Source organism: Macrobrachium nipponense, chromosome 8, assembly GCF_015104395.2.
Source record: "Macrobrachium nipponense isolate FS-2020 chromosome 8, ASM1510439v2, whole genome shotgun sequence".
NCBI lineage: Eukaryota > Metazoa > Arthropoda > Malacostraca > Decapoda > Palaemonidae > Macrobrachium > Macrobrachium nipponense.
Genome location: NC_087203.1, coordinates 60,237,802 through 60,248,042, shown reverse-complemented (window position 1 = coordinate 60,248,042; position 10,241 = coordinate 60,237,802). Strand labels below are relative to the sequence as shown.

General features: G+C 40.2%; 1 protein-coding gene across 1 annotated transcript; it reads right to left on the bottom strand.

Annotated features, from left to right (window-relative positions):
* Positions 1–1,597: 1,597 nt before the first annotated feature.
* On the bottom strand, positions 1,598–1,909 carry LOC135223110 (uncharacterized). Its single transcript, XM_064261615.1, has one exon. The coding sequence runs from the start codon at positions 1,907–1,909 to the stop codon at positions 1,598–1,600; it is 312 nt and encodes a 103-aa protein (XP_064117685.1).
* Between the last annotated feature and the right edge of the window lie 8,332 nt (positions 1,910–10,241).

The following is a 10,241-nucleotide window of genomic DNA, read 5'->3' as shown; positions in this document are numbered from 1 at the left end:
GACAGTGAATGCAGTTCCATATGCAAATATTTACACAATTGAGAAATTCTATGAAATTATTAAATAACAAGGTGGAAAATATATTTCCCTGATTATTGAAATTGGCCTAACCATGTAGCCAATGCTAATCGTGCATATAACTTGGATTTAATTTTTTTTTCTTTAACACCAACTTGTCTTATTTATATTTCATTTAATCAGATGCTAAACTTCTTTGTGCTTTATCAAAAGAATTCATAATAACTTTTGATATAACGCTATAAAAGTAGAAAGTTAATTTACAAATCACATTAGGCCAATGCTTGTATGCACTTGGTTCCTGCTGCCACTTAATGGTGAACATTCGACATCAGACATTGAGGCCGCAGATGTTTCTATGGGGAAATTCTTTTTCTTTTAATAAATAGTTATTGAACTAATATTTTTCATTCACTGGGGAGATGCCTTCTGTGGTTCTGCAGTTAATCACTAATACTTATTGTTAGATAAAGAGGATGATAATACAATAATTAGAATAAAATATGCTAACTGGTAACCCCACGAGAATTTCTAAAGAAGTACAATGGATTTTGAAATTTGTAGCTTTACTTTTGAAGCTTATCTATCATACCTAGTAATTTGATCATTTCAATTTTCGGGTTCCATGCAACGTAAAAGCACCATGCAAGCAAACATTTCAATTTGGAATTCCAATGGACCTGGTGATTTACCATTCTTCATTTTCCTTAATGCTCTGTTCACTGCTGTATCACTGGTCCATCCACCCTTTATGCTTCCCTGTCTCCTCTCTCTCATTTTCAGCATTTAACATTTGTTCAAAATACTCTTGCCATATCCTCTAATGTCTTCATCCTTATACAATATCTTTCCATTACTATCCTTGAAGTGCCTCAGTGGCGTGGTCAGTATGGTGTTGGCCGCAAGTTCGTTTCTCGGGTATTCCATTGAGGCGCAGAGATTTGTATTTCTGGTGATAGAAGTTCACTCTTGATGTGGTTCAGAAGTCACGTAAAGCCATTGATCCCGTTGCTGAAAAACCACTGTTCCATGCAACGTAAAAAAAAAAAAAAAAAAAAAAAACCATACATATACGTACATCACTATCCTTGATGATACCTAATTTACCCACATCCTGTTTCTCCTTTTCCTCAAGTTTGAAATCTTATAGATATCCTTTTCTCCTTCTCTTGATCCTAGTCTTTCATTCAACTGCTCTGCTGCCCTTCTAATAGCCTTACCTACCCTCCTCCTCGCCTCTCTTTCCTCTTCTTTGTACCTTACCTCTGCACCCTGTGCATGCCTTTCTCCACTCTCCATATCCACTGGTTCTTCCCACCAGTTCCTCTGCTTACCCTGCACATATTTCTGTCATGTCTGCCCAGATATTTTCCACTCTATTAACCCTGTCCAGATTCTACATTCCCCATTTCCAGACATCTCTCTCCAACAGTCCTCCTATATTGCTCCCCATTTTCTCCTTTAAGGCCCCAAATCTTAATTCTAGATCTTCTCTTTCTCTTCTTGGATTTCATACCTCTCATTTTAAAATCCATCGCTACTAACCTCTGCAGTTTGTCACTTTGTTTTTGTCGGTTCTTCAAACCATGATGTAATCTATTTTGCTCTGTACTCCTCCGCTTTCATAACTTGTCAAGTACTTATCTAACTTTGGAAACCATGTGTTCATACAGGCCAATTCAAAACTCTGAGCCATCTCTATTAAATAATCCCCATCTCCATTTCTAATTGCAAAACCATGGCCTCCATGTACCTCCTGATACCCATCTCTTCTCTTTCCTACCCTGCCATTCATATCAGCTCCTATTAATAGTTTCTCCTCTTTCACTGTTTTAATGGCAGCCTCAAACTCTTGGCTAAATAATTCTTTCTCTTGCTCTTGGCACTCCATCTGAGGAGTGTATGCCCCCTATTATTATTGGAATCTTTAAAAGCCTATCATTAAACTCTACTTCTACCACTTTTTCCTTCCAGTTGGTACTTTAAACTCCAACTCCATTTCTTTCCCCCTCTTCTGACCTGCTGTAATATAGCTTATACCCATTTCCTATCTCTCTAGTTATACTCCCTTTCCACTTAGTCTATACTCCCTTTCACTTAGTCTCCTGCACATACAAGAAATCTATCCTCCTCCTGTCCATCACATCCTCTATCTCCCCCAGTTTTCCTGATAGAGTACCTACAGTCCATGTTTTAGGTCTAATGACGATAGCTAACTCTGTTCTGCTAATCTACCATCTCTGTTACAAGTATGAAGGAAGCAGATAGTAGCTCGAACATATGAACATACTATCAGATGACATAGTTTACATACGAACACACAATCAAATGAGACACGCTACAGATCACGTAGGCCGTTTGAATTATAGGTCGCGGTAGTTGTCTCAAGCAGGGAGCTTGGACTAATGTTTATAAACAATTGAATGACTACAGGTGACGGCATGTTATCTTAGCCTACTTTTATTGTATACGTCATCTTTAGCGTCTCTAGTCTGATCACATTCCTGCAAGCAATCTGGTTGACCTCTTTAGTTTTAGTCTTTTATATATATGGGACTAACATTCCATATTTTTATTATGTAAACACTTACATTAGCTCGGTCAGCTACCAAAACCAACTACTGAATATTACTCAAACTTGACTTGCATTTCCACTTATAGGAGTGTGATACAGACACTATGTGAATATATATATATATAAGTAAATAAAAATTCATAGTGTACATGAATTGATTCAAGTAATAAAATATAAAACAATGATATTGGTAAATAATAGTGATCACGTGATATATAATGATACAGTTTTTCACTTCATCTCATTAAGATACATATGCTACAGAAAATACTAATGTTACTCTGACAATTGCATAGAATGAAGATTAACATGATAAAAATCATATTTTAACTGATAAAAAATTTCATATATGAATTGATAAAGTTATTAATGTTTATGCTGATTGATTCGTTGATTTTTATGCTAAATGTTATATATCTGATTCATTAATCCATATACTAACTCATATATAACTGCAGATATTGGTAAGATAAAAGGTAACAGATTGATTATAGGCTACCTGACTTGTTTATGCATATGTACTATATGGATTCATATAATTATGATTAATATATGTGCACTTTAAATAGATTCCTATTGCGTACACGCAAAGATATATTTCGATTCCGTTATTTATGATCATTATATATAGATTCCTAGTGCGTACACGCAAAAAATATATATTTCGATTCTGTTATTAATGATCATTTATATATATAGGATACATGACCGAGGTTATACTACTTCACATTTTAACTAGCTTTCGAACAAACTTTTCGTCCATTACACAGTATCCAGACAACCACCTATAGCCAAATGAAACGGGCCAATTTCACAGGGTTAAAACAGGGGAAAATTTGCCTGGGCGGGTCCAACGTTCTAGTTTGCGCTCATACTTATTCTCTGAATCCTAAGCTACACGATTACGTTCGCGATGAAAAAAAATCATCCCCAACACGAGTCCTTCGCCAGCAAAGTAGAGTTGAATATCCTTCGGGTCGTAATTTGTCGGAAGTATGTCCCTTTTGTAGTCTATTTCCGACAGCCGTCGGAGCGTTCCGCATTAAAACGAGATTAACGACGAGATACGGTGTCGGTCGAAGAAGTCCATGATGGTGCTTATTCCTTTCACATTGTAGGCGGTTGTTACTCGACTGCCGTCGTCCGCAGCGACGAACGATTTTTTGAAGTTGCGATGTGAAACTCTCGTACTGCAGGATACTGTAACCAGGTTCTATTAATCAGCCTGCAAGTGAAATTATACTTGTCACAAGGGCAAAGTAAATTCAGACGACATCCAAATACAGGGGGAGGGAGAGAGCCATTTAGACCAGACTTAACCCACATGAATTCGCTGTATTTTGGAATTCAAAAGAGTCCGCTGTACAAACTTTTTTGATCCATGGCATTAACAATGAGTGTAACCTATCCAGGTCTATGATGACTGTAAAAATATCCATAATTATAAAAAATAAAACAGATATCAATACGAATCCCAAAGAAAATTCGATATTACTGGTAGTAAATTACTAGACAAAAGAAGTGGAAAACGGAGCTATTTGTAAGATTGCCAGGCAACATAAAGTCAAAGAGAAGATTAATCATGATTCTGTATTTCTCTATGCTAACTGAAATTAAGTTGTGATTAAAATCTGATCCTATGTGCCCTAACAAAGTTTCATATTCAATTTTCCTCGCGCGCATCCTCTGAGGTTAATTTTAAAAACTTTATTAACCCTTAAACGCGACTGGACGTATTTTACGTCGACATTTTTGTCTCTCGGGTGCCGACTGGACGTATTTTACGTCGACATACAAAAGTTTTTTTTAAAAATTCGCGGAAAAAATACTTTTAGGCCTACCAGCCTAAAACTCTTGAATCACGCGCCTTGGGGTATGCTGGGAGTTCACGGATCAAGGTGTTTTGTTTTGTTTACAATCGTTACGCAGGCGCGCAAGCGCGAATTTCTTTTTTGTCCGCACTAAAAAGTATCTGTGACACATCTCGGAAATTATTTCGTGCACTTGACATAATTTTTTTTACCATTTTAAATTAGCCGTTAACATGGACTATTATATGATAAAATGTGCGCATTTTTATGTAAAATACAACAAAAAAATACTCATGATTGTAGCTTTTTATCAGTTTTGAGATATTTCATATAAATAATAAGTGCAAAATTTCAACTTGACTCTACCGAATGGTCGAAAAAAACGCAATTGTAAGCTAAAACTCTTATTTTAGTAATATTCAATCATTTAACTAATATTGCAACTAATTGGAAGTCTCTAGCACAATATTTCGATTTATGGTGAATTTATGAAAAAATTTTTTCTTTTTCTTTACGTCCGTCGCGGTAACTCTTCAGAAAATAATCATACATGCGATTGTGGTAATGTTTGCACCATTTTAAATTAGCCGTTACATAAAGTTTTATATATGAAAATGTGCGCAATTTCATGCACAATACAAACTAAAAAAAAAACCCATGGTTGTAGCTTTATCAATTTTGAAAATATTTTCATATAAAAATGATAAGTGACAAATTTTCAACCTTCGGTCAATTTTGACACTACGAAATGGTCGAAAAACGCAATTGTAAGCTAAAACGCTTATATTCTAGTAATATTCAAGCATTTAACTTCATTTTGCAACTAATTGGAAGTCTCTAGCACAATATTCGATTTATGGTGAATTTATGAAAAAAATAACATTTTCTTTACGTCCGCGCGGTAACTCTTCCGAAAAAATCATACGTACGATTGTGGTAATGTTTGCACCATTTTAAATTAGCCGTTACATAACGTTTTATATATGAAAATGTGCGCAATTTCATGTATAATACAACAATAAATAGTTGAAGGTTGTAGCTTTCTCATTTTCGAAATATTTGCATATAAATCACGATAAATAGAAAAAAAACCACGTTCGGTCAAATTTGACTCTACGAAATGGTCGAAAAACGCAATTGTAAGATAAAACTCTTACAGTCTAGTAATATTCAGTCATTTATCTTCATCGTGAAACAAATTCGAAGTCTCTAGCACAATATTAAATTTATGGTGAATTTTAAAAAAAAAACTTCCTTCCCTCCGCGCGGGATTCTCTCGCCACAAATCTCCGAATGCGTAATCCATTCTCGAACTATTTGCGGTCATATTAGCATTTCATAGAGTTTTATATATGAAAATGTGCGCAATTTCATGTAGAATAAAACGAAAAATATTTGAAAGTTGTAGCTTTTCTTATTTCCGAAATAATTGCATATAAAAAAAAAAAGATATATAAAAAAAATTCGACATTCGGTCAACTTTAAACTCGTCAGATATAGTCGAAAACTGCATTTGTAAGCTAATATCTTACAGTATAGTAATATTCAATCATTTGTCTTAATTTTGAAAGAAACTTGGAAGTCTCTAGGACAATATTTAGATTTATGGTTGAATTTTTGAAAAAAAAACTATGTGTTTACGTCTGCGCGTTACGAATTCATGCATTATTTTGTGATAATATTTTCTCTGTGTTGCTTTTATTGTTGTTTTACAATTTTTATATACCAAAATGATCGCAATTTAGTGTACATTACAACGAAAAAAAAGTAACTTGTTACCTTCAACCGTTTTGCGCACAGCGCGATTTGAATACAATTATATATGAAATTTCGTTTTTGCGCTATCATATATCGCATTATTTATATATGATAATGATAAATATTTCCATTTCTGATGGTTGCATAATACACTTCAGGTAATGACAAAAAAAGGAGCCAAAAATGAAACTCTTAATCTTCAAAACTAAGCGCGCTATGAATTTTTGAAAAGAATATTTTTTCCGCTCCCGCGCTCACTCTGAAACGTCTCCGGCACACGGGAGACATTTTTTTTTTTTTTACCGCTTCGGTGTTTAAGGGTTAATAGGTAGGAGATGCAACGAAAAAAACCCACTATGTAACTAATTTCTATATAAACTGGTTTTTTTCAAGAAAATGTGACATTTTCCCATGAATGTTTTACTTGAATTGTAATAGGCTAAGTTTACAAGTAAATATTTCATATACATATCTTGATACTTCTAATGTCTATGAGGTTCAGAAAAAATTAATTCATTTTGTTGTTATAGAAATTCTATTTGCTTATTTTGTTATTGCGCATACGGATAGACACGTCTGCCTTGCCCATGAGAAGTTCGGGCTAAGCATTCCTTCTCCAGTCAATCTGCTTTGCAAGCGCGAGATGAAGCCTGTGCAAGCAGATATTTGAAGTTAAAGGAATCAATGCTGATACGGCAATGATGGCGTCGTCACTTGGCAGGAGATTGCTCTCAGCCAGCTAAGAGTTACGTTACTTGCTGTAAGAGATACGACTTTAGGATAAATTTTTTGTTTTTTAATACTCGACCCACATGAGAAGAATGTCTGAAAAAAAAAAACAGTACCAAAATTGAAACAATATATTAGTTTCATGTTGGAAATCTGCATAATGTAAATTATGTTAAATTAAATATTCCTTATTCAAACTAATGAAAAAGGTTTCCATATATTATTAGCCTGTATAAGATTCATATAGATTATTCCATAGATAAGATTTTTCACTTCTAGACTTCCTGACTTTAAAATCTCTTTTATTTTACACAGACTGCCAAGGAGCGTGCGCAGTGCAACGCCTCCTGAAAGAGGTGTTTCTCTTCCTCAGAGGCTTCCTCCCCGCACAAGGGGTGGAGCTCTCATTCTTATTTCACGCCCGCTGAAAAGGAGCGTTGGTGATCGTGACGCTTCACGTCCAGTTTTGGCTCTCGAGAGGCGATCATCCGCCTGAGAGTGTTTTCTCCAGCCTTCCCGCCACAGAATAAGCGTAAGGATTCATCGGATGATGACTTTGTTGAGCGCCCCCAGTCGCTCTCGAGCGCGTGCTACGGCAGTTTCTGGGAGAAGGAAGAAGGCGTCCCCTCGCCCCTCGCCTTCTCACAGGATCAGCCGTCACCTGACAAGGAATCCTCTCCTACTGAGAAGATCCTGCGCTCTTGCAGCAACAGCTTGCTGATGCTCTTGCTAAAGAAAGGGACGCAACCACGTCCCGGGAGAAAGGATGACCGTCTGCCCTGAAGAGTCTGAGGTCTCCCTCTCCCCTCTCCTTGCTCGTCTACTCTCCACTTTCTTACCTGCTAGAGTTCGTGCGACTCCCCAGCGGCTCTCTGGAGGACGTGAAGAGGATTTTGCTCGCTCGGCGCATGAAGCGGTATTACCCGCTTGTAAGCTTGCGGTGCGAGAGCTCGATACTTGCGTGAACGCTTCGGTGCAAGTTCACGTTCCTGACGCTCGGTCGGAAGCCAGCGAACGCCAGTGGCATCTAAGAGTGCACCAGCGGAAGCAGAGCGCGCACGAGATGTTAAGCGCGCCTTAGTAAATGTCATTCGCACGCCAGTGGACGCCAAGCGTGCGCCAGCGGACGCCAGCATGCGCGCGACGTGGAGTGGACGCCAATCCCGCGCTAGTTGCAGCCAGCGTGCGCCAAGTGGACGCCAGGTATGCGCCAGTGGACGCCAGGTGTGCGCCAGTGGACGCCAGGGGTGCGCCAGCGGTACGCTCGGGTGGACGAAGATGTGGAGTTTCGTCGCCTCCCACCTGTTTGTGATGAGACTTTGCAAGTTGCTCCGGGTCTTAGAGATACGACCGGAGTTTCTTTTAATGAGTCAGCTTTACCTTCCACTTCACAGCAACGCGCCTCGTGGAAACTTAGACCAGATAGTCTTGGTCCAGCCTATTTGCCTCCAACTTCACCTGTGTCGGAAGCAGAGGTTAGTGACGCTTCGGTTGAAGTGGATGATGAGAAAACCTTTGGCGGCAGTCTCTTCCGACTACCAGGTTTTGACCCGCCTTCTTCAATCAGAGTTTGGAGAGACGTTTCACCCGGAAGCTCCTCGCTCTCCTCCTTCACACTTTCTTCGTCCAAGATCAACAAGGTCTCGGCATTCGTTCAGGATGAAGAAGTCCCTTTCAAAATAAGAGGGCTCTTCGTAAGGTCCATGACTGGATGGAGAAAAGGAAGTCTCAGGGAAAGACTTCTTTTGCCCTGCCGCCTTCGAGCTTAGTGGGAAGGCTGGCATTTGGTATGAGACGGGAGAAGACGTAGGTATTAGACTTCCCTCGTCAGCCCAAGGAAGACTTCGCCAGCATTGTGGATGTCGAGGAGGTCTCACCTGTCCTCTTCGAAAGTGTCATGGTCTACTACGGAAATGGACTACCACCTTAAAGGCCTCTTTCGGACGTTAAGAGGTCTTCAACTTTCTAGATTGGTGTTTTTGGGAGTTCTGGATGCCAAGTCTAGGAGTTCCGACTCGATTAGTCTGGGGGAGCTGTCCAGCGTAATGTCGTGCATGGACAAGGCCGTCAGAGATGGTTCGGAGGAGCTTACAGCTCACTTTTGCACAGGGCTCTTGAAGAAGAGATCCCTGTTTTGCAATTTTACAGCGAAATCTGTTTCTCCGTCACAGAAAGCAGACTTGCTCTTCGCTCCTTTTTCGGATCATCTCTTCCCCACAGGCTATGGTAAAAGACATTGCGACCAGTCTACAGGAGAAGGCCACGCAAGATCTCCTCGCACAATCTTCAAGGAGACCTGCGTTCCTTCGTCCTCGGGAGTTGCGATTCTCAAGAAATCGAAGCCCTTTCGAGGTAGTTCTTCCTCGAGACCAGCCCCTCGAGGAAGAGGCACTTCCAGAGGCAGAGCCACGGCGCTGGCCAAGAACAAGAAGTGAAGCAGAAGTCCTTCAGTCACCGGTTGGAGCCAGGCTTCAGCTTTTTGCGCAAGCCTGGGAAGAGAGAGGTGCGGACAAATGGTCCGTGGACATCTTAAAGAAGGGTTACCGGATCCCGTTCCTGAAACCACCCCCGCTGTCTACGAACACCCAGGGACATGTCTCCTTCCTATCGGGGAGAAAAGCAACAAGTGCTTTACGATCTGTTAGATCAGATGATCGTGAAACACGCCGTAGAAAAGTCTCCGACTTGAATTCCCCCGGATTTTACAACAGACTGTTCCTGGTGCCAAAGCAGTCGGGGGAATGGCGACCGGTACTCGATGTCAGCAAACCTGAACTCTTTGTCATCAAGCAGAGGTCAAGATGGAGACACCTCAGTCAGTGATGGGAGCCTGAGACCGGGGGATTGGATGGCTTCACTAGATCTCCAGGACGCGTATTTCCACGTCCCCATCCACCCCAGTCCAGGAAATACCTGCGGTTTGTCCTGAAAGGAAAAGTGTTTCAATTCAGGGCTCTCTGCTTTGGACTCAGCACTGCTCCCATGGTATTCACCCTACTGATGAAGAACATTGCGAGGTGGCTTCATCTTTCCAATGTCAGGATCTCTCTCTACCTGGACGACTGGCTCGTACGAGCCTCCTCGAAAGACCGGTGGTCTGGAGGACCTTCACCACGACTTTGTCGTTAACGAAGTCCCTGGGGCTTCCTGGTGAACCCTCGAAAAGTCACATCTGACCCCTTCTCAGTCTTTAGTCTATCTGGGGATTCAGATGGACTCAGTGGCTTTTCGGGCTTTTCCGTCCCAGGGGCGACAACTAGATTGCCTAAGCAAAGTGTCAACCTTTCTGGGAAGGAATCATGCTCGGTGAGGGAATGGATGAGTCTGCTGGGGAACCACCATTTCCTCAC

Bases quoted from the DNA above. Each gene is read 5' to 3' on its own strand.
- LOC135223110 (XM_064261615.1), bottom strand. From the start codon at position 1,909: ATGGAGTGCCAAGAGCAAGAGAAAGAATTATTTAGCCAAGAGTTTGAG.